The following is a 24,699-nucleotide window of genomic DNA, read 5'->3' as shown; positions in this document are numbered from 1 at the left end:
ACAGCACTTATGTCAGCTCAAAATGCATACTGACATAAGTAATGCTAGCATTGCAGCAGGATAACATAATTTCTACTATCCTATAATTTAATTCATATTCTAGGTCAATATTAGATTAATCTAAATATGTTAATGTTCCCATTAAATACTTAGGCCTAGATTCAAATGCTATTTTAGAATGTTAGGAGTGTGAACTTGTCAAGATGAGCTCTGCTAGTAAGAGTTTTACAGGGGTTTTACAGTTCTTTGAATGTGTCCCAGCCAGGACACATCAATATGTCATGTGTCCCAAGACACATGGTCCAGCTGCTCTTTAGGTAACATGGCAGGTCATTCCATTTGGGAAATCATTGTATAGCGTAGTGTAGTGTTTTGTTTGCTGTCAAAAGGGTGTAATTGCACTTATGCCCTTTTGACACCTAGCAAAACCCCACTTTTGACACTGACCCAGCCTTTTGGGTAGATGATTCTAACAGCACTTAGCTCAGCTTAAAATGCATGCTGACATAATGCTACAGTAGCATGAGCAGATAATTTATCCTATATACCCAATTTATGCAATTCCAAAACTGTTAGGGACCCCAGTATGCAAAAATATTCGAATCAAATATAATAGATGCAAATAACACATTTATACTGCATGCAAAAGAAATCATGGTTTTTGCAAAACTGCATAGGATTAGTATAAAGTGGGCATGACTGTAAAGGGGAGACTTGTGGGTACCCCACAACCCATTCTCATTCAGATATATTGAGGTGAGAGGTCAAGGGAGTGAGGTAAAGGGGAAGGGTTTACTTAAAGCGCTGGATGTAGCTACCGTGGGCGGGGGTAGGGCCCGGGGCTGAAGTCGGGCGAGGCGTCGTACCAGGGACCGGGCCTGAAGTTGGGTGAGGCGGCGTGGGGAGGAGCCAGGGCTGGGCCAGCTTTGCATATCCAATGAAGAGTACGTCTTCATTGTGCTCTTCCACTTATGGATGCTTGGATACATCTGGGGGTCGATGTCTCTGGCTCCTATCGCTAACACCACCTCTCTATCCAACTTGGTTGGTGAATCCCCCTCGACAAAAAGTCCTCTTCTAACGCGCGGCTGGCTCCTGGGTAGGAACTCATGGGAGTTATCCAATGACTTATAGGAGTCAGAGGAGCTTGAGCTGCTCGAGTCTCTCCCCCCGTCATCCCAGGAGGACTTGGACCTGGCACAGAGTGTGCCCCCTCGACACCGATCCCCCAGTCCTGCCCAGCGCCTCCAGGCTCTCCTCGGCCGAGAAGAACTCCTCCGAGCTGCCGCTGCTGCGCCTCTCCTCGGTCCCCGGGCCGGAGGAGAACAGAGATGTACTCCAGCACGACCCCTCCGGCTCCAAGGCGGACGAGGGCGAGCCGCGATGCGAGTCCCGGGCCGACCTCTGCCGGCTCCCCCCGCTGCTCCTCCTCTCCCGGCTGCTCCTGCTCCTGCTGTCCGGCAGCTCCTGCAGGGACATGGACGGCAAGGCGCGGGGGGACACCTTGTCCTTGGACCTGGCGGTGAGCGCCGCCGCGTTCTGCCGGTTCTTCATCTCCTTCAGGCCGATGTCGTCACCCTCCCCCAGGAAGGCGCCCACCGAGATGGAGTTGCGGAACTTCTTGGGCTTGCCTGGAGAGGGGGTTCTGAACCTGTCGCTGGTCTCGTTCTCCTCGGCCTCCTCGTGAGCCCGCTGGCTGAAATCCTTCTTGTTGAGGTACTCTTCCAACTTGCGGAGGCCGTCTGTTGATGACAGATCCACAAAACAGTCCAGGAAGTCCCAGTACTCAGCCCACGGGTGGCCCATCTCATGAGCCAGGTCTCTACCCACCCGCTCTGCCCCGCGGTCAGGATCGGACTTCATGATGTGGTGGAAATGCTTTGCTCTGTCTCTGGGCGGCGTCTTCCACGCCCGATGGAACTCATCCGCGTTAGAGGGGCTGAGCGGGCCGGCGAACGCTTTGACGACCATCACTGGATCCACGCGGCGTCTTGCAGGCAACAAGCGCAACGAGTTACAGAGGTTTTCTGAGGGCTCAGGTGACCAGGGAGCACCGACGACGGGCTGAGAAGTGTTGTCTGTCGCTCTCAGTAAGGGGACATAGCAGCGGTCCTCCAAATAATCACAAATCTTCTTCTTCACTCCTTGAGTTTTATTTTTCCTGTCACAAATAACATCACAAGGCTTTTGGTCATTCTTGTTCTTGCAGTTCTTGTCGATGTCAGGGTGCAAACACAGCACGTTGACCACTCTGGGACAGCCAAACTTACAGGCGAAGTGCAGCGGCGTCTCACAGGCAGCCTTATCAGGAGTGTTGAGGTAAAGGTCTACAATGTAGCGGATGCGTTTCTGCAGCATGACCTTCTGGTCGCTGGGATACATGAGGCGCATGAAGTCGGGGTTCTCCAGGGTGTCCAGCAGCAGCTGGGCGATGCCCGCCTGGTTCTCCTTAGCTGCCACATGCATTACGTTGTACCGGCAGCCAGCCTGTACGATGGTGGGGTTGTCCCCTGAGCCGATAAGGTAGCGCGGGTTGCTCCAGACCAGCTTGCTGAAGGCCACCTCATCTCCTTTCTCCACGGCTGTCCTCAGCTTGGTCATCAGGTCCTGGGTGCGCAGGATCTTAAAGCTGTTGGCTCGCTTCTTCCGGCTGGTGGTGTTGACCTCCATATTGTCCTTAGTCTTCTTCTAATGGCTTTCCGCCAGACTGGATGCCTTGTGGCATGCCTCTCACAGTTCCTGAGTGACATTACAGTTTATCACAGTTGCTCGAGTGACATCACTGATGACATCACTGATGACATCACAATTGCTCAAGTGACATGACATCACTGATGACGATGCTGCTCTTGTCCTCTTCTTCCTACTTCTTTTTGGTGTTTTATGGCAGTTGGCATCCTCACTGTTACATTACCGCCCTCTTCTGGATCCATTCTCCCTACTTATATACTCCCAACACTTATAAAGCCTCAGCCAGGAAGGATTTATTACATCACTGATGACATCACATTGATCGAGTGACATCACGGATGACATCACAATTGTGACAGACACCGCCACAGACACCGCCACCCACTAGCAGACTGGACTATCTGCCTTGGCGGAGGTCTGCGCTATTAGGTCTGCACTTCTAGTTATTATTAGTGTTAATACTATTGTATTACTAGTATTCGTATTGAGAGACTTGTATTTGTGTGCTACATTGTTGTCGTTATGATTATGATTATTATTTTCACCATCACCACAGGTGAAAACATAATACAGACTAAGGTAGTGACTGAAGCGACAGTGTTTTAACCTCTATACCGGTATGCTCCTCCTGTTCTAAAGAGCCAAAGCTGCTTCCTTAAAAGGATCTGATGTGGATCCTGCAGGGTCTGTCTTTTTCACCGCTAGGTTTGTTTGGCTTTGTGGGAGGGGCCTTGTGTCCTGCTGGTGACTCCACACTCAACCAGGATCATTTACGGCAGAGAGCAGCCACTCCACACTCCTCAGCCAGGATCCTTCACAGCACAGAGCAGCGAGGTGTCGGAGGGCCTAGTGTCCCGCTGGTGACTCCACGCTCAGCCAGGATAATTTACAGTAGAGAATCAGCCAGGGAGTAGAAGGTAGACAGACATGATGGTGGGCGTCCTGCAGGTCTGGAATTCGGGGAATGAAGTCACAGTCAGAGAGGACTTGGCTCACTTCTCCCCCCTGAGGTTCTGCTGTGGTGCTGTGGTGTATCCAGAGGTCAGAGGCCCTATCGCTGTGCGCACACACGCTAAGGCCCGTTTCAAGACACTCAAACCTTGTAGGAAGTAGTAACGCTCTGCAGATTTGATGACATCACGATTCCGAAAATAGCTCCAAAGCCTGAGATGTGTCGAGGATTTCGAAATGCGAGGGGCCTATGTGAGAAACTGGGATGTGAGGGAATACAGCTGTGTATTCGGTGGACAGTTGGATTTCAGTTACAGTTAATGTCAGCACTGAAAAAGTGAAATCAAGGAGTTGTTGATAGACTGTCTTATTAATAACAGGTTGATGATTTTGGAATGATTTTTGGAGTCGAAATCCTCTCCCATCTGCCAGTTTCCAGTGGGGAAGCAAGCGAGGTGCCTTTATAAATCCCAGCTGTGGTTTTAACTGTTCAGGGGTCAAATGTTGAATGCCTTCTTCATGACGCGTGCGAGACCATAAAGGTTTCCTGTCATTTGTGTTTACGTGAACATTGTTTCAGAAAGCAATGAATTCATTCTGCTCGCCTTCTCATCTCCTTATCTGGACTCCTGGGCTCTGCAAGCTTATTGTATGTCTAATGTAAAGAGGTGTGTGTGTGTGTGTGTGTGTGTGTGTGTGTGTGTGTGTGTGTGTGTGTGTGTGTGTGTGTGCGTGCGCGTGCACGTGTGCGTGTCTGTGTGTGTGTGTGTGTGTGTGTGTGCGTGCGCAAGACCGACTTCAGGAAGTTGAGATTTGTTGAGTGTGATATGTGTTTTTGAAACAGTGTATTTACTGGTGTTTATTCACGAAATAGCCGCATGCATGACAGTACAGATGGTTTAAGTTTCCTGTCAGTTAAGTGATAGTCCGCTATAAAGTGCACTTTCCCCCTAAAGGACAGTGCTTCTCTTTTCGCCAGGGGGAAATATGCAGCGCGTGTTTGCTCATGGGAGACATTACAACACTCTGCCACATGCTAAAGGGTTTGTTTGAGTTATCTGTTTAAAGGGAACATCAGAACACGTCGTACGGGATTTACATATGGTTCACAATGCTCTGTCGCTGAGTAAAGTAGGGGAGACCGGGGTTGGTTGAATACAGGGGTTGGTCGGCACCCAGCTATTTTCTGGTCCTTTGAAGGTCACAGAATCAAAAATGTCAACAAAAGGTTTGCTTTCTTGACTTGCTATGTTAAAACATCTGAAAGTCACTACTAACCTTTTTGGTGAGGGCAACATTTCAGTTATATATTATCGAAAGTTAATAGTGGCCTGTGGACTAAACGTATTATAAAACTGTGTTTGATAGAAATATTGGAAATCTGTTACTTCACTAATCATAGGAATCAGCTACATTTTGATATAAGATTTGAAAGTCTGTAATGAGTGATGGTAGCTGGCTGACATTTCATCACAAGGTTGGCCAGTAGCCAGCCATATCATGAATCTCCTAATTTTAGAAAACAGTTGTGGGCATTAAACGATAATTCTATTTGTAGCTGAGACCTTAACCGTTCATTTGCTACTGGTTAGAATATTATAACATAAATTGTGCAAGAGAAATATGGCAGAGAACAAGAAGTTTGCGGACCAACCCCAGGCTCCCCCACAGCAGTACATGTGTTGTGTGTTTCTACTGGGCTTTTTGGGTTCAGTTCAGGGGAATTCTTAATGAATGGCTCATTCTGATCAGGCATGAGTCACATCCTTTACAGGGTTAGATCACCGTTGTTTCAGGCCGTTTTCTAAACTGAAACATCATAGCCATTTTTTTCATTGCAAAAACAAAATCCGTCTTCATTTAGTCTCAGATTCAGCCTTCAAATCTTATGGAACAATTCTGACAATGAGCTTATATATCATTTCAGAATAAAAGTCAGAATAAGGCTCTACTCTACTACTGTCAAGAAAATGACACTTGATTGTACAAAATCTCAAACAAATTGATTTGCATTGAGAACAAGTGAAATGATCTAACCCCATTCGCCGATTTGTTCACTTATTTTAAGAAAATTAGAATTGTAGGACTCAATAATAGACTAATGACTCGTTAAAGTGATAATCGCGAAGATTTCAGTATTGTTCTCTTTGGCGACACCTATAGCGATGAGCGGTAATTGCAGGTGAGATCCAAACAGTCTTGCATCATCTGTGTCGTCGCCACAGTCACCCAGTTCATAAATGCTGCAATACTGAAAATGCAAAGGCTTCCATCAATAGGCTCAATCACCATTGTCTTAACTCAGTTGGCGATCGATAGTGACTTAAGAGACATTTATTCACATGAAAATCTTTGAGATTATCACTTTAAAGTTTAATGTAGATTTGTTTTGCAGTGTTGGAGCCTATTAATATTTTACAGGATGTGATGTTGACTTAAGTGCTTTTTGGCAAGTCAGAATTGGGAGTATGGCACATGCACAGTGCAGTGAATTTACAGTCTGTCACAGGTGAGATGTGACAGACTCACTTGCACTTTGCATTGTACCTGCAATTCTGATGGGCTGTGACCATTATTGTAACCTTGCAAGCCACCTGTATTTCGCACGAGATCATGAGATATCATGAGATCTCACGAGATATCATGCGTTTTGTGAAAACAAAACCATCCATCTGGCAGCGTCAGGTTAACCGTATTGTCCTCTCCTCGTTCTTTCTCCTTGTCCTACTACAGCAAGGGCTGCCAGTTAGTCTGCCAATTACTCCCAGTTACAAACAGTTCAGAACCCTGTAAACTCTCACTGGACTTTATTACTGACCGCTAACTAAATTAGCTTGACTACAAACAAATATTCTCGGAACTGTGAATATTTTACCTTTTGCACCTTTTGTCACCCAATGTACAGTAAAACATTCGTCCGTTTGATTTGTTTCTGGAAACAATGTGTTTTGATGCACAACAGCTTCTGGAGTGGAAGAATGTGATTTATTAAGCATTTGGGGTTGGTGCCTGAACCTGGACAGACATCTGAGACTCTCTCTACCTCGATTGCTAACATCTGATCAGGAACACTCAGCTCTCCTCCAGTCTCCACTGCCTGGAGTAAACATGGCTCATGCTGAATGGGAAAGGGCTTTCAAAGGCATGCTTCATACATTTGGTATGATTGCTAGTCTGGCATCTTCACATGACTAAGAAAGATGTGGTTTTCCAACAGGCGGAACGTATCAAAGCCCCACGTCTTTGTTTTCTTGACTTTTTGTTACTTTTCTTTTTTTTTGAACCCAGACAAGCCAACTTAAGCACATGTTTCATTTAGAGTGGTGGTCTGAATAAAGCCGACAGGCTTTTCGCAGACAGACAAGAATTTGTTAAACAAATAATAGAGACAACAACAGATAACTGCAACAAAGAATCAAAAAAATGATGAAACAATAGACTTGACAAAAGGCAGACGCGCTCCTCATTTGGCACGACAAGCCATTAACATAAAAGGACACATCGTAGATAAAAACTATTATTTACACACGTGCATAATATAGGTAAAGAACAATCAAGACTGAGTTAAAACAAAGATCTTCTATTACTATCTAGATGGGTCACCGCAGGCTTCGCCAATTCTAACAAGTGGTCGCAGCAAGTCTCCTAAATGGTCACGTGGTCACCTCTCCCCTGAAGTGTTGTGAGAGGACTGTGCCTGGTGACCTAGCAAGCTAACTTGAACCAGAGATTGTGAGTTCCCAAACTCCGCACAAACCATACATATAAACACAAAGCTGCCCGTCGTTAGCTCAATACAGTTGAAATTAAGATATTCTATTAAAAAATATATTTTTCTAGCGACAGATTTAGCGACTACATTAACGAACTTCAGCTTTAGCTTTAGCTAATCGCTTCCTGCTAACATGAGTTCCTGTTGCCTCATCTCACGAGAGTGTGTTGCTGAGATGAACAAGTGTAATTTTCTCCTGATCTGTCTGTCTGAAAAATGCCATTTTAGTGTCCGAATATTCTGAAGATATGTGGCCTCGGAGAATGGGCCGAATATTTACTTTAATGAATATGGGATCTGAATAAGATCCCATATTATAAGGGATAATAATAATCCCTTATTAATGAATAAGGGATCTGTCATAATCTGAGATCACGTTGACTTTTCCCATCGACTCCAATAGACCCAGACCTGCCCGAAAACCTCCTAAGTGGGCGCGTCCGTGGAAAGCCATGGGCAAAACGGCGCGTGCCAAAATGACAGGAAGTGAGTTGAAGTTGGGCCGTCTTGCTTGAACTCCCATCGTCTTTTGGTTAAAGTGACAGAACAAGATGGATGGAGGCACACAAATGAGGGATATTTGCTGCGGGCCCGGAAGCAACGGCACTGACTCACTCTCACTCAGCGGTCCTTGACGAAGACCTTGACAGATGTTATCTAGATGAAATACTGTCACTGGCAAACAGCAAGCTGATAGGAAGAGGTCCTTTCAGGGTTTTTAACAGGATGCGATAGACGTATGTTATGGACGAGCCTAATATCAGTTAAGTAAATGGGAGTCAAACCAAGAGGAACCCTGTGAATGAGTAGGAGCCAGTGGATGTGTCTGTCAGCAGGCGTGTAATCTTTTCTCGTTAAAGAGTAGATCTTGCAACGGTGTTGTACGAAGCTGCGTTGACAGGTTGTCTTTTGGTGCGCAGCGTCTTACGCTCTTATCTCTCTTTGATCTGCCTCTCATGTCACTGTGGTGACTGAGTATCGATATGGGAGAATCGGTTTCACAGATGGAATGACGAAGGTGCTGTTTATACTATGATTGTAAAAAAAAAAAAAAAAAAAAAAAAAAAGTTCTCCGGCTAAAATGGTTGGAAGATACGATCGGGCTACTATCTCTCTCACTCCCACTACTACACAGTCTGTCACTCAGGCTCAGTCTATTATGCTTCTCCACATCTGGTGTTTCTCCTCCCCTCCTCTGAGGGGCCGTGACTGGTTCCATCTGAGGGAAAGCAGCAGCTATAGTTTGCCCTGGCTGGTATAGTCGTCTATCTATCTGGCAAAAAGTTCAGCGCTAAAAAACTTCAGAAATGGGTCTCTCTCTCTCTCTCTCTCTCTGTTAGGATCTCAAGGAGAAGGTGAGATAAGCCGGTTAAGTGCACGGCTCCCATATGCTGGAGACATTAGAGTAAATACTTCAAGTCGTCTCTGTGTATGTCACACTGTACACACACATAAGGCCCGAACCCGAACCGTGGGGGCACTGCACAGGTTAAATCCATCCATCACTCAACTAAAAAGCCTTTTTCCATTTCGCCTGGCGTTTAGCCACCGAGCGAAGCGGCCTCAACCTGCAAGTCATCCAAACGGCCATTGTCCTAAAAAGGAGGGGAGTGTGTGTGTGCGTTGCGTTTCCCCCCTCACTCTAGTTAATAAAGATTTCCCATGACCGGTCCTATACGCCATATTGCATGTGCGTTATACATTTGAGGGAGTGGTTTGGCTGGGAAGACGGGAGAGAGAGGAGCTCTCTTGGTGAGCTGCTCTTGTGCATCTCAGCCAAGCATGAGGCGTTTCAAGTCAGGAGGATCAGAGCTCTGTGTGGAGCTGACATCATCCTCCTCCCCGCACCCACTGTGACGGAGGAGCACGGAGGAGCACGGAGGGGCAGCTTCTCCACAGCATGTGAGAGCAGAGCTTTGCTCTGTAGCCGAGCTCTTTCTTAGGCATAGTTCAGGGTGGTGCTGCCTGGGCGATATCATGGAGCAAAAATCACATCTCTTGTGTTGTTAGGCTAAATGGCGATACACAATATACATCTCTGTATTTTTATATTATTTTCTACGAGCTAAAGGTTCGCCGGGCTAAAGGTTCAGTTTGGAAGTTAAAGCCACATGTGTGTGAGATGACACAAGCTAAGACAGAGTTTCATTCCCTGACTATTGGTGCTTTCACAAAATATTTACACAATGAGATGTTTGATAAATGATCATCAGTGATGTGGATATAATGATTAAGTGGCTAAAAAGGCAAATAATAGAACAGTCTGGTAAGTTCAGAAAATGACATCACTTTACTGTAATGCAGCCTTTACAACCAGGAAAAGACAACACTAATGCCATATCACGATCGATGTGCAAAATCCAAGACGATATCTAGTCTCATATCACAATATATCGATATAATATCGATATATTGCCCAGCCCTAGTTCAGGGTGCAATCTATAAAATAAAGTTAAAACTCAATTACAGTATGCAAGCACACCTTGTCAAGTCTTAATTCCCTCATAAGAGTACTTAAAAATGAAATGAAAAATGAAAAAAAGATAAGCACATGACAGAACTTGTGAGTTTATGTCTGCATAGCTACATTTGAGTTTGCACATGCATGGTGTTGGGTGGATGTGTGTGGGGAAACGGTAAGATAGTCCACCAGCTTAGCCAGTAGATGACTGCAGAGAAAGGGGAAAGAATGGCTGGTATAAGGTGGGAGTAGTTGCGGTCAATCGTAAGCCGCACTAAATAGTAAATGGGTTCTCGAATGTGGACACAAACACTGAGATAATATGTTGGCAGCAGCCTTGTTCCAGTGGGAGGAGGTGTTGGAGGTGAAGGCTCGGTTCACCAGCTGTTTTCTCTCCAAATATGCAGCATGACAAGCTGTCCTGCCTGCGTGCCGTGAAAAGTCGACCGTTTCAATATGTTTATAGGGAGGAAGTGCTTATATCGAGTGTGCCTTTTAAAGTTCGCAACTGCTGTTAAGTGCAGATATTTGACAATTGACAATTATGGGAGCTGCTAGAAGACGGCTGCTCTCCACAGGCTCTTTGGGCTTTACAGTAGGACTCCAACCATGAATGGTTAAATCTGAGAGTGTTTGGAGCACTTTGGGAGGTACCAGGCGTCCTCCCTCAACTTCATATGTTTCGTTTGCTAAGGGAAATGGACCTTTCTTTATTGGCAGTATTCTCCTCTCTATGGATAAGAAACTATGAAGAAGAAACAAAGTTTTTTCAGATTTCTTTCTCCCATTTTTTCCGCAATTGTACTTGGCCAATTCCCCCTGCTGTCCCAGTCGTTGCTCCACCCCCTCTGCCAATCTGGGGGGTGAGTTGTAGACTAGTACATGCTTCCTCTGATACATGTGGAGCCACCAGCTGCTTCTTTTCACCTGACAGCGAGGAGTTTCATCAGCAGGACGTAGTGCGTGAGAGGATCACGCTATTCCTCCCAGTCAACCTCCCCCCCAAAACACGTGTCCCCCGACCAAGCAGAGGAGGCGCTGGTGCAGCCAGCGACCAGTCCAGGACACATACCCCACCGGCTTCCCACCCGCAGACACGGCCAGACATTGTGTCTGTAGTAGGAACGTCTGACCAAGCCGGAAGTACCGCTACCCGGGAACTGAATCGGGGTCCCCGCAGTGGTAGGCGAAGTGCTTTTGCCTCTACACTACTACCCAGACGCCCAAGTTGTTCTGTTTTAAAACTATTTGCATGACATAAACTTGCCATGTGTCGCGTCCGCAGGTTTCATTAGAATGAAATGTTTTAAATAACATGAATTCCATTCCCAGATATGTCCTGTGTGATCTGAGGGCACCGACCCGCCCTGAGGCCTTTGTGATCCAATGAGGATTAGCACAATGACAGCCTTTGAGTGGAGAGAGTGACCTGTCACAAACTCTCTCTTGTGAGTTTGACCGGCATGTAAGGAACAGTTGTCGGGGGGGGGGGTTGTAACAGGCAATTAACACTAGGGGGTGTCCCACTCAGCTGGAGCTCAGGAACTCTTCTGTTCCATAAATACAGGAATTAATAACAGGCCCGGGGGGAGGGAGTAGGTGACTGGGGCAGGGACTGGGGCGGGGCGATTGGGCGCATTAATAACGGGGCTAATAAAAGCTTAAAGCCAAGTGTTAGCAATGACCTCTGGCGGTTCTGAGCTGACTGTGTGAGTCTTGGGACTCCTCCAGTTAGTTAGCCTGTCTGTAGTCTGTAGTGCTGTGTTTCAAACGGGAAGTGATCCTATGTCTGTCTGCACAATAATTTAGGCACTGTTTAAAAAGGATTTGGAAATAGTTTAATGGAAATCCGTGTGACTATGCCTATTCACCTTTACTTAAAAGGTTGCTTTTAAGCACGGAATTCTGCAAAAACAACATTTCATTTTCAGAACAGGTCGTTGTGTCCCCAAATTCTCATGTGGCCCATGTGGAAAATGTGAGCTAAACCGAGGCAGACAGTGTGGGGCGGAGGAGGCTGGCTGTGCAGACAGACCCCAGCAGTGAGGGGTCCCAGGGCAGACATGGTGGGGCGGGGAAGCTGGCTGTGCAGACCCCAGCAGTGAGGGGTCCCAGGGGGTCCGGTTCACTCAGAGGGCGCTGGACAGGGGCCATTTGAAGCATTCTGCTTTAACGGCAACTGAGACTGAGGATTTCTGCCAGCCCCTTACATGGTATAGCACCACTTGTCAAGCACTGAGAACAACATTGTTCCTGTTCGCTCCCAGCTGAACAGACACATTACTGGAACAACACGGTCTCTCTATACGACCCAATGAGGCATGGACTGCAGTCCAATGATGGATGGGAAGTTGACCTCTGCTGCGTCCGTGCCACTGAGCCTTATCATTGGCCAATTGTAGTGTGGGAAACTTGCACTTTAGCTATGTCATTTTCAATTGTGCTAGCTCCATTGGACAGGAGATTCTTAAAATAATGGCGGAAAATCACTTACAACAATCTACTGATCAGGCCAGTAAATCATTTGTTTATGGGAGTGTGGCACTATTTCCCAAAGGAGTCTCAAAGCGTTTTTTGTCTATTCATGTCCTGCGCAGCACATAACTTAACTGTTGCCCTTTCCTGCTATAACTCACTCTCTGCTGCTAGGCAGAGAGAGACTGGATGTCTTCGCCCAGCCACAGTATATTCTACCTGTTCTGCTCTCCCTCCTCTCTCCCCTTCCCCTGCTCCTTCTCCACCTCCTCCCCTTCCCTGCTCTCTCCTCCCCCACATTACCCCCACTCTCCCTCCCTTGCGACCTCCCCACCTCCTCCCTCTTCCTGCTCTCTCCTCCCCCACATTCCCCCCACTCTCCCTCCCCTGCTCCCTCCCCACCTCATTCCTTTTCCTGCTCTCTCCTCCCCCCCATGACCCCCGCTCTCCCTCCCTTGCTTCCTCCCCACCTTCTCCCTTCCCCTGCTTTCTCCTCCCCCACATTCCATCCCCCTTTTCTCCCTTTCCCTCTGTCTCTATCATATGATTGTTCAATCTTGAGATTTAGCTAGACACATACTCCATGAAGCCCTCTGAGACATGCTTGTGAATTAGGGCTATACAAATAAACTTAACTTGACTTGACTTCAAACCCCAGACCGGCTCTATGCGGTGGCTGGTGGGGAAGGGGATGGATGGGCGTGGTGGACGTCGGAAAACTTTGTGATAACGGGCAAAGAGAGAAAGAGTGGCCTGAGTGACCACCGGAAATCACAGACAAGCCCCTGTGTTGACATTACGGGTCTGGCTCCTCCATGTTGGCAGGAATCAGTTGGGCAGAGAGACACTATAGTTGCCTCTGGGACTTGTGTGTGTTTTTGCTGCGGCTTTGGAGCCACTGAGATCAGAGCCAGACCCACCAAGCTGCCTTCAAAGAGCTGCATGTACTTGAATGGACAGGAGAGATGAAAAAGCAACATTAATAATATCTGCTTTTCCCCCGTGTTCGCCTTCCAGCGTTATCCTCTAATGAAGACGTGGGATTTGATCACATTTAGCGCTCTGTTTTCATTCAGTCTTCATTGTTTCCGGATCTGCTGCCAAATGAAAACGTTCTTTTGTGGCTTTAGATTCTATAGCCAGAAACAGAAAGATACAGTATCTCTTAGAGGCAATGCCAGCAGGTTATTACAAAACGCATTACCAAGTCTTTTGGAGGTCCAGTTTACTGAAGACTTCCAGTGACGACCTACGCTTTTGATTCTTTCAACAAACAAAATAAAAATATTTTTACAGTATATTTGTTTATGATGACAGATGAGTTGAATTTCAACTGTCCAGCAAAGCCAAGCTGCCACAACAGACAATAGCCTACTTACATCTATCTGTATGCAGCTTTCGGTTTCAACATTAGGATATTTGCCAGCAGGTTACAGTGAAAATATCAAGGCTGTGGGCGTATGGGTAGTGTAGAGGTAAAAGCACGCACCTACCACCGCAGAGACCCGGGCTCAATTCCCGGCAGCGGCACCTCCGGCAGCACTCCCACAGACACAATTGGCCGTGTCTGCGGGTGGGAAGCTGGTGGTGGTATGAGTCCCCGTTGCTGCGCTAGCACCTCTGGTCGATCGTGGCACCTGTTCAGGGGTGGGGAATAGCGTGATCCTCTCACGCGCTAAGTCCTGCCGATGAAACCTCTCACGGTCAGGTGAAAAGAAGCGGTTGGCGACTGCACATGTATCAGAGGAAGCATGCTTGTCTACGGCTCTCCCCAGATCAGCAGAGGGGGTGGCGCAATGACTAGGGACAGCAGGGGGAATTAGCCAAGTACAATTGGGGAGATATTATGATGTTTCACCGATCAAACCGGCAATGTAAACCATGTTTGGATCAGTCTATGGGAGAAAGATGTTAAATTACTATAACATAAAGATGAGCTTATTAGGATATTTTTACCCTGACTTTTAATAGATGTGTCTATGGTATAACAATGGCTGTGTTGTGTGTGTGTGTGTGTGTGTGCTCTCTGCAGAAGGATGTGAAGGAGGTCTTCACGCCCATCACCTTCGAGGTGGCCTACAGCCTGGGGAAGCACGTGCTGAGTGGACACCAGGAGCGGGACCTCCCCGCCCTCTCCCCGGTGCTGCGATGGAGGAAAGGGAACAAGGTTGCGGCGAGGAATGAAGTAAGACGCCGCTGCCAGAACCTGATGCAATGGAAAAAGTCTGTGATGATGAAAGGATTAATAATAATAAGACTGATGGATGATGTGAACTCCTCAAAGGCTTTGAAAGATGTCCAGCGCTTCACACTGGCTGATTTTGTGCGGTGAATGAATAGGGTGCTGAGAGATTCTTTCAAAATGTACCATCATAGGCCCATTGCCAATGCCCATATTCATATCATATCTCCTCTAGTATTTGGTGAAATGTAATTAGATCATAATTACTTGGAGAATCATTTCACAGCAGTCGCGTTTGGCAGCCAAGTAAACCGAAGCCCACGAATAACCTTTCACCATTTCTAGTATTTATTGTTGAAGTCTTATCTTATCTGATGATGATTACATTTTCACTTAGAAATGTACTTTCCACTGGTTGGACCTTTTCTACAAAATAGATGATTCAACGACTCTTGTTTTGAGCAAAGAAATGGACAGAGATTTCAGGTTTGTTGGTCGTTGTAAAAACAGAGTGATTGACATTCTCCTATATATCAACTTGCTCAAATCGACTCCCATGCCGCCGTGAGGTCATTTAAGTTCATTATTCATTGAAAAATAATCCCATCCTGTCTGAATTATTCACATTATTGCACTGCACTTGTGTTAGGAAGTAGGCTACTCCAGTGTTGGCAAGCATCAACGTTATTTCTTTTACATTAATATCACACTATCCTCCCGGGACCCGCTAATGGATCGTGTGCCATACTCTGAAGAGGACTACTCTAACATAACAATTGGCCATTTTCAACAAATGCACGTCTTCATAAAGCTCATTTCCTGAATTTGATTGGGGGGTGAAAATGAAATTCACCACAGACCTGATTATGTATAAGTAAAGTCATGTCTTCCCTTGTACCAGGCAAGGAATGTAGGAAATAGCCCAAATTTGAGGTTATAATGATTAGGTGTTGGTTACCAGCTCGGTATTGGCTGTGTTAGCTTTTCTTCAGTTGGAATCCAAAAGACTGATTCATTTGTTTTCTTTGCACCCACCTCTAACCTGCGCCACATGTGTTTCCCCGATGCCTGCGCTTCTCGAGAAGTGGGGGGGATTAGCATCTTTCAGCACTTCCACAATCCATTTATCTGGGTTTCAACAACGTTACATACGACTTGACCACTGGGCTTAGAGCTCCCTTTCATGATCTAGCCTCAAACCAAAGAGCATCCGTGGTTCTGATTAAAAGAGAGATCAGAAAGAGATCAGATCTAGTAAACACCCCGGCCTGAGATCAGAAAGAGATCAGATCTAGTGAACACCCCGGCCTTCCTGGGATAAATGTCGACGAGATCCACTCCATCATTCCAGCGACACAACGCTGCCCCCTAGGCTGAATTGTGTTCATGTCCGTGGACACGTTGAGGTCATATTATGAACCGTGTGCTGTGCTGTTTCCCCTCCCCAGACGTGGTTTGAGAAGAACTGCCTCTCAGACGACTGCGCCGCAGACCTGCGCCTTCACGGGAAGCTGTTGCTTTCCGGGTAAATCTCTCTCCTTCACAGTTTGGCTAGTAGTTCATCCGTTTATTTTACCATCTCTGTCCTGGCCTTTGCTCCCCACACTGAGGAAGTACGCTGACGTCACAGGCATGAGGCTAGGTGGGTGTGGACAGGGGGAACCATGACGCATGTTTGGCTCCAACGACCTGGAGGATGGCCATAGATTTTCCATATTTAGGGAGTTCCTTCTCTTTTTGTTGTTTCACTTTGTGGCTGTCTACATTTGCTAACAAAAGCCTACAGTTTATGTCTGTCACGATAAGCAGAAGACATCGATCACATATTTTCCAAGTTTTCCGATGAAAAGAAACAAATAATTTGAGTGGCTACTCCTGTATAGGTCCCAAATGTTAACTTTAAATTTCAAAATAAAACATACTCCATTGTGTCTTAACTGAAAATCAGGGGTTCTCAAAGTACAGCCTGTTGTGTTAGACTCGTGACACGTCTGGTCACGTGGGGCCAATCGGGGCCCTTGGGAACGTTTCTGATGTCCCGTGAGGAGTTAGCTGATCTATTTGGTCTGATTCTAGGTTCTACTGTAGGTTTACTGTCTTTCAGAGGCTGTAGTGGGCTTTACTGTAAAGCCAGAGGGCAGTTTCTGCTACCATATGAAACTAGATGACCTCAGGCGTGTGTGTGTGTGTGTGTGTGTGTGTGTGTGTGTGTGTGTGTGTGTGTGTGTGTGTGTGTGTGTGTGTGTGTGTGTGTGTGTGTGTGTGTGTGTGTGTGTGTGTCTGTGTGTCTGTGTGTCTGTGTGTGTGTTAAAACAACATCAAAACACAACATAGATTTCTCACATGATTGACAATTGGCATGACGTTTATTCTAGAATATTAACACAGTATCATAATCTATTGAGCAAAATATTAGTTTTGGAATTATTTTGTGTTCTGTTTTTTCTCGGGTGGCCGTCAATCTAATGTTGGGTGCCACAATTGGCCCTCAGTCATCCAAACTTTGAGAACCCCCGCTGTAGATCCTTGCTGACTGCTTCTCCTGTGGCAGCCTACAGATGTTCTAAGCCAGGCATGTCCAAAGTCCGGCCCGGGGTCCAATTGCGGCCCGCAGACTGATTTGAAGTGGCCCTCGGCTTGTCTCTCAAACTACTATATGTGGCCCTCCACATAGTATTGGTTAATCAAGCAAGTTCAATTTGCATTTCTTTGCGTTCACCTAATGATGACAGCACTATTGTCTGTAGTGTAGACAAGCACCAAGTAGGAACAGCACAGGCAGAACTGTTTTCCGAAGGTAAACAAAATCCTTATAGTACAATTGTATTGTATGTGATTTATTTTTATTTTTATAACCCATATGCTGCGAGAAGCAGCTGCCCGCCCCGGTATTTTCACATGATCTAATCTGGCCCCCATTCAAAAAAGTGTGGACACCCGTGTTCTAAACAGTGCGTTCATTCACTGAAATGCACGGTGTGCTGCCTGTTCCCATCAGATTGTACAGCAAGCCCCACCTGGCCCTCGGAGGGGTGAAGAACGTCTCTCTGAACCTGACCATCTCCAACGCCGGAGACGACGCCTACGACACCAACATCTACTTCAACTTCTCCAGGGAAGTCTTCTACATCAACTTCTGGCAGAAGGTCTGTTCAAGTGTCTGTTTATTTACCTCTGTTTACACCTCGTGTTTATTTCTAAAGTCAGTTCGTTTGTTGCCGTTGTTTTGATGAGGTACTAAAGATGTGGATCGCGTACAAGTGACTCGTTGAAAAGACAGACTTGTGAAATAGCTTTGTAACAAGGTGTCAGGAGAGCAGTCTAAACAAGGAAGCATTGGAAAAGGCGGACCTGCTCACACAGACAGACTTCACTTTCCCTGCGCTGTGTGGGCAGCTCGACAACAGATGAAAGGTTAAAGGTCGAGGAAGAGGAGGAGAGCCCCAGCAGCGGCGGCAACAGCTGTCCCGTCTCCGAGGAGCGCCTCCTCTGGCTGACCTGTCACATGGTGTTCTGACTCATTCCAGACAGAGCCATCATGTCATGTCAGCGTCAGGGTCGGAACCAAGTGTGAGAGAATGAGAATACGTCAAATCACACATATCTCATGTTCCCACACCCCTTGACCTATATACCGTTCAAATCTTATTATATGCTGGTTATTAAAAAAAAAAAAAAAAAAACAGGGCGGGGCCACGCCTGGGTAGTGCAGCGGTAGATTCCCGGCCTACCGACACGAGAGTCGCAGGTTCGCGCCCCGTGTTACCTCCGGCTTGGTCGGTGTCCATACAGGCACAATTGGCCGTGTCTGCCCATGGGAGGCCGGATTATTACTATTTATTTATTTTTACCTTTATTTAAGCAGGAATTCACATTGAGATCAATATTTAATTGTGTGTTTGTTGTTGACATGTTAGTTGAAACAATTGCAACCAACAGTAACCACTTCCTGTATTAGTGGGCGGGCCAGCTCTGCTGCCGGACACTATACTTGTATTTGTCGATTATTATTCTTCTTCTTCCGAGGAAGTCCAACTTCCCATGCATGGAAATAAACAAAGGTCCAGTCCCGTGCCAAACTGATATTCATAGGGATGGCGTTCCGTACAGCTGCGGCAAACCCGGACGTGCACGAAGGTGCGAGGGCCCGGCTACAACTCACCTCTGCGGAGCAGCTATAATTAATGAGATAATGGTCTGGAGTTTGAGTTTGGCTTGCAGATCATTTCAGGACAAAGGACCATAATAGAACAGACTTGCTTTGCCAGCCTCTGTTCTGATAGGAGACATTTTAAACGGAAGCCATCTGTGCTTTGCAGGGGTGTAAACTTCCTGCTTAAAATAGCAGTCAATATGGTAGTCAATACGGAAATTAAAATTTAAGGCTTTTATCCAACCAAATACCCAATTTTTTTTTTTTTTTTAGTGTCAACAGATTGAATAGCGACACCGTCAAAGGTATTGATGGATCAGGGTTGGAGCCGTTGTTCGCACAGAGGAAAGAAATCATAGTTTGTGTGTGTGTGTGTGGGTATGTGTCCTCCTGGTTGCTGCACTAGCGCCTCCTCTGGTCCGTCGGGGGGGCACCTGTTCGGGGGGGAGGGGAACTGGGGCTAATAGCGTCATCCTCCCATGCGCTACATCCTGCTGGTGAAAACCTCATTGTGCCGTCAGGTGACTTTGGACTTGGAGTAACGGAGGAAGCATGGCGCTAGTCTACAGCTTTCCCCAGATCGGTAGTGAGGGGGTGGAGCAACAACCGGGACAGCTTTGCAGGGGAAATTGGCCAAGTACCATCGGGGGGAGAAAAGGGCGAGAATAGAGTTTAGTGAAGTGAGGATATGAACTGAGCTTGGCCGAGGCACGGGTTTGCACCTACTCCTCACCTAATCATCACAGTCTAACAGAAAATCACTTCCCCATCTCTTACTGTTCAGGAAATACATATCTTCCCCCTGTCGGCCCACGTTGAACATCAAGAGCTTTTCCTTCAGGCTGGACGTGGATGGATTTCACAGAGGACGGTCTGGTTGCTTTGACTGGGAGTGGAGCAGCCAGCTCTGCCTCTGCTCTGTGTCTGCTCGCTCACTTGTACGAGTGAAGAGACCAACAGACCCAGACAGTCATATCTGACAGACAGAGACAGAGAGAGAGAGAGAGAGATGCCACGTCAGACGCACGCATCAAGAAAGCGTTTTCCTCTCATAATTGACATTTATGTTTATCCTCTCACAGTGTGTCGTACCTCTGTGGTTGATAAGAGCATCTTCGTGAAGCACACGCCCTATGGCTCGATTGAATAGGGTGGTTAGGGTTAGGGTCCCAACATATGTGATATTTAGTTTTAATTGAATCTTGTGTTTTGGGGGAAATATTACAAAAATAGAGTTTCAGTTTCACGCCTAATCTAATGAGCTGGGTTGACGTTAAGTATCGGGTTAGCGGTAGCCACAGAGCCTCCTATTGTTTAGGAGCCAGATGAGTCGGGGTGGCCCCGCTGCTGCCCCAAAGTGAACCGGAAGCCGGCGATATTAAAAATGTGAAAAAAGGAGCCAGCGAAGCGGGCCTTGCTACTGGGCGGGCCTTGCTACTGGGTGCTGCGCGAGACCTTTCTAATTAGCCTGCACTCCTGGAGAGAAGCCCCGAGGTGTTGATACGAGCCGAACGTTAAGGTCAGGCTCCTGATCCTCCCCTGAGGCGCTCTCTCTCCGGCGAGGTGGAAGCTTGAACTTGTGCTCCCCGCGTGTTTAAGAGCCAGGTCTGTTATCTCTCTGTTGTTCTTGCAACACAAGCTGTCTGAAAAGCTGTGGAGGTGAATTGGTTTCAGGGAGCGCCGTCTGCTCCCCCATGGGAGTCAGAGAGCTTCTGTTTTTGTTTTTTTTACCTCTATGAAATGTTGGAGTCATGGTAGTAGTTTTCCTGACGGGCCAGAGCTATGGCAGGCATTATTTTTTTCCCCCCCATTGCCTTTGTGATGCTTCAGCAGTTGGAACAGCTGAGTGTTGTGGTGAAAAGTCCAAAAAATCCGCGATGTGAGAGAGGGAAAAGTGTGAACCTGTGAATTTCTGCGCTCCTTAAACCTAAGAATCTATGAATCACTGATTTTCATGGCCGTGAAGTGCGTCCTTCCTTTGCACACGCTGTGAAAAGCCAGAACCTACTGGAGATCTTCTTCGTACTTTTGGAGGCGGTAGAAAGTCGAGGCTGAAAAGACTAACGTCCAAGTCAGACGCACGAACCCTGGAGTAGATGGAGACGTCAAGACACACGCAGCACGTGTGGAGAACCTCCTGCGTATTGTCACCCCCCCCACCGAAGTGCTTCTCTCCACTGAAGGCTTCTGCTAACACTGAGGCAGGGTAAACAAACCCGCTGATATTTAATGGGCCTGCCATTTGTGCAAATCCCCAACATGAATTTGTTCCTGGCGGAGACAGACCAGAGAAAGCGAGCGAGAGTGAAGGGGTGCTGAACAAACAGACTAGGGTCACTCTCCTCCCCGCGGAGGCATGACGCGCCACATGTCAGAGCGCTCTGCTCTCTCTCTCAAGGCCTGCCAGGTGGGTGACGACTAAACAGGCTGACTTCCCCTCAGTCCTGCCCAGTCCCCAGGGGGGGGGGGGGGGGGGGGGGGGGGGGGGGCAGGCGTTGTTTGCACAGCAGTGCTGAGGCATACAGGAAATAGAGGAAGTTCCATCATTGCCAGTTTGTGCTGCACGGGGTCCCCACCCCACCCACCCCCCGCCCGTAGTATCCTATGCAAAAGGGCAGCGCTGCTTATTTAAGCTGACTTCACGGCTCCACCCTGACGCGGTGCTGACGCGGGGGGAAACTGCTGAATAAGGAGATCAGGCGTGTGGATGATAACCGTGGCTGGATGGGACCTCTTAAATATGTCCGCGCCGACTCCACCTTCACAGCTCTTCTTCTTTATGGCTTTTCGTGGAGGTATTTAAAACCCGGGAAGCGGTCCATGCGTGCAAAGATTTTTGTAAGCATTTACCTTAAGCCCCTCTAGCTGATGTTCCAGAAGCGCTAGACTGTCTCCTTTATCACCGAGAGTTGTCGAGGTCGGTGAAGTATCTCTGGCCCGGCTCTTTTCATACCTTCTCCGACGCGCGCGCTCGGCGCGACAGCCTCTGAGTGAACTCGCTCGGAGAAGAATTCTTTACTCCTCATAGGGTCAAGGCCCGACTGTTTACACAGCGCAGCCGGCGAAGCTCCGGGTTGTTTAGACAAGCTTCCAAACACACAGCCTGGAGCCGGCCCAATCACCCACCCGCTGAGATCTGTGTGTGTGTGCCGTCGATGCTTTTTCCATTCTTCCTTTACACTTAATTTACAGCTTCATTTAATAAATAAGAACCCGTTTAGAACCATTATGCTTTGATCATACTGTAAGTGTGTGTGTGTGTGTGTGTGTGTGTGTGTGTGTGTGTGTGTGTGTGTGTGTGTGTGTGCGCCCCCATGTGTGTTTGTTATTAAGCTGTAAGATAAATTGATTGTCATCCACCAGGGAGTATGCTGCATTTTTCTTGCTGTTTTCTCACCATATTAAAATAAACGCTTCCTTCCTTGCCATGTACATACTGTACAAAGATATGCCTCTCTTTTTGCAAGTCAACTTCTCAAACGAGAGCTCCATGTCACCAGCCCATGTCCGTCCCAGCTATGCGTCTCCTGTTTTGCCTATCTTCTGTGTATCTTTTGTGTGTATCTTCTGTCTCCATGAGTATCTCCCTCTCTTCTCTCTCCGGTTTGCCTGTCTGCATCGCCCCCCCCCTCTTTACTCTCTGTCTGTCTTTCCTCCCCAGGAAGAAAAGGGCATTTCCTGTGGACTTGTTGATTTGGACTTCCTCAAATGCAGCGTGGGATTTCCGTTCATGAGAGCACAGACCAAGGTAGCTCAGACCAAAGTGGAGAACTTTAAGAGCACAATGTAGGAGGCTCACTGTACATGGACCATACCATACCTCACACTGTGGAATGTCCATTCAGACCTCAGATTATTTATAGTTGTTGTAATCCTATGCAACCGCAGCACATTGGGGTGCAGAACCCTCCTGCCGACTGCATTTTTGCATGGTTTGAATTATAAAACAAATAATGTTGACAGCTATTTCATTTTCATAATATACCGTACTCTGAATGACACCCTGCTGCCATCTCGCTCTTTCTCTGCAGTATCACTTTGCAGTGATTTTCGACACGAGTCGTCTCTCTGGGGAGAACGACACGTTGCAGTTCTTAATTCAAGCAAAAAGGTAAGCGAAAATGTCCCGTCTTTCAGTGTGAGCCTAACAGCAGCCAGCGGCCATTTGTTTGCAGTGAAAGGATGCCCATAAAGGGACTTAAAGTATAATCGTAAAAGAGGTTTATCCCCCATAAATGTGCTCAACCTCATGGTATGCCTCCAATTACTCCACTGTGGTAATGTGGTAATTGTTACAGTGCTACAATAATGCCTAAGATCCTACATTTTACTGATGTAGTGTGCTGTTACACACCAAGTAGCCAATGGCAAACTGATGCAGTGTGCTGTTACACACCAAGTAGCCAATGGCAAACTGATGCAGTGTGCTGTTACACACCAAGTAGCCAATGGCAAACTGATGTAGTGTGCTGTTACACATTAAGTAGCCAATGGCAAACTGATGCAGTGTGCTGTTACACATTAAGTAGCCAATGGCAAACTGATGCAGTGTGCTGTTACACACCAAGTAGCCAATGGCAAACTGATGTAGTGTGCTGTTACACACCAAGTAGCCAATGGCAAACTGATGCAGTGTGCTGTTACACACCAAGTAGCCAATGGCAAACCGATGCAGTGTGCTGTTACACACCAAGTAGCCAATGGCAAAGAGCAGTTACTGATGTAGTGTGCTGTAACACACCAAGTAGCCAGTGGCAAAGAGCAGTTACTGATGTAGTGTGCTGTTACACACCAAGTAGCCAATGGCAAAGAGCAGTTACTGATGTAGTGTGCTGTAACACACCAAGTAGCCAGTGGCAAAGAGCAGTTACTGATGTAGTGTGCTGTTACACACCAAGTAGCCAGTGGCAAAGAGCAGTTACTGATGTAGTGTGCTGTTACACACCAAGTAGCCAGTGGCAAAGAGCAGTTACTGATGTAGTGTGCTGTAACACACCAAGTAGCCAGTGGCAAAGAGCAGTTACTGATGTAGTGTGCTGTAACACACCAAGTAGCCAGTGGCAAAGAACAGCATACAGGAACTCTTTCCCTGCATGTTTGGCACTTGTCATGACTGTGGTTACTGTATATTTCCCCTAGACTGTCTCAGTATGTATACTAATGACATCATTGTCTAGACATTATTAATGCCCCATAGATATAGCCTATACATATAACCATCTGGCAAAACATCTCCATGAGGATTTTTTCCAATTTTGAAAATAACATGACTTGTCGGTCTTATGATTTTCTGTCAAATGGAATCCTCTTTTCTTGATACTAGTGCAGTGCCCGTTCGCTCCACTGCTGCTCAGAGTGCTGTTCGCCCCGCCCGCTGCTGCACAGAGTGCTGTTCATTTGTTTATTCAAAAGTTGATTAATATTGAGCGTGTCCAAATTGCACCAAATTCGACACTGTGCACATCCTTGGCTCCCCAGCAATACTGTATACCCGCCAAGTGTGAAGTAGTTTGGACAAAACAGTTGTGCAGATAAACCACTTTTTGTGTTGCCAGTAAGTGGCCCTATGACTATATGCGTCACTGCACTCCGCCAGGTTCCCAGCAACACACTCCCCAAGATTGAAGTCGATCGCACGAACGGTTCTCGAGATATGCGAAGGAAACACAGACAGACAGACGGTCCTTGAATTATAGTTAGATTGAATGATGTTTTTTTTGTTCCTTGGTTATAGTGCCAATCCTGAACACAAACTCATGGACAACTTTCTGGATCTGTCCATCCCTCTGGTCCATGAGATTGACACGACCATCACTGGGTAAGGCAAAGAGCAAGACATACAATACAGTACACGACCACCTACAGGGCTATAGGTGTACTACACAAACACAATGCCACATTTGTGTGTTTACGTCTCATATAGAGAGGCTTGGCTTTGTTCGCCAGCTGTTTGCGTTTTGGAGGAGAGGGAGGGCTGTGTTTGGAACATCTCCGCTCGAAAAGTGTTATCTCCA

The 24,699-nt window shown here is 46.9% G+C and overlaps 2 protein-coding genes across 2 annotated transcripts in view; one reads left to right on the top strand and one right to left on the bottom strand.

Annotated features, from left to right (window-relative positions):
- The window catches only part of itga9 (integrin, alpha 9), a gene marked incomplete at its 5' end in the record, with an annotated part of 71,660 nt that overhangs the window by 37,356 nt on the left and 9,605 nt on the right, over nucleotides 1-24,699 (top strand). Inside the window, 6 exons of the mRNA XM_083657974.1 lie at nucleotides 14,383-14,535; nucleotides 15,981-16,057; nucleotides 17,531-17,678; nucleotides 22,347-22,433; nucleotides 22,717-22,796; nucleotides 24,420-24,503. Coding sequence (XP_083514100.1) covers nucleotides 14,383-14,535; nucleotides 15,981-16,057; nucleotides 17,531-17,678; nucleotides 22,347-22,433; nucleotides 22,717-22,796; nucleotides 24,420-24,503 — 629 coding nt within the window. The remainder of the gene's footprint in view (nucleotides 1-14,382; nucleotides 14,536-15,980; nucleotides 16,058-17,530; nucleotides 17,679-22,346; nucleotides 22,434-22,716; nucleotides 22,797-24,419; nucleotides 24,504-24,699) is intronic.
- Nucleotides 793-9,361, bottom strand: LOC310796054 (ankyrin repeat and LEM domain-containing protein 2-like; the record flags this gene model as incomplete). The annotated part of the gene is given in 5 exon segments (XM_083658209.1): nucleotides 793-829; nucleotides 831-878; nucleotides 880-1,212; nucleotides 1,214-2,688; nucleotides 9,263-9,361. Coding segments are annotated over 5 exon segments (1,992 nt in total).

Source organism: Poromitra crassiceps (genome assembly GCF_964638095.1).
Source record: "Poromitra crassiceps genome assembly, chromosome: 22".
Taxonomy (NCBI): domain Eukaryota; kingdom Metazoa; phylum Chordata; class Actinopteri; order Beryciformes; family Melamphaidae; genus Poromitra; species Poromitra crassiceps.
Note: the sequence above shows the minus strand (reverse complement) of the source record. Positions and strands in the feature narration are given on the sequence as shown.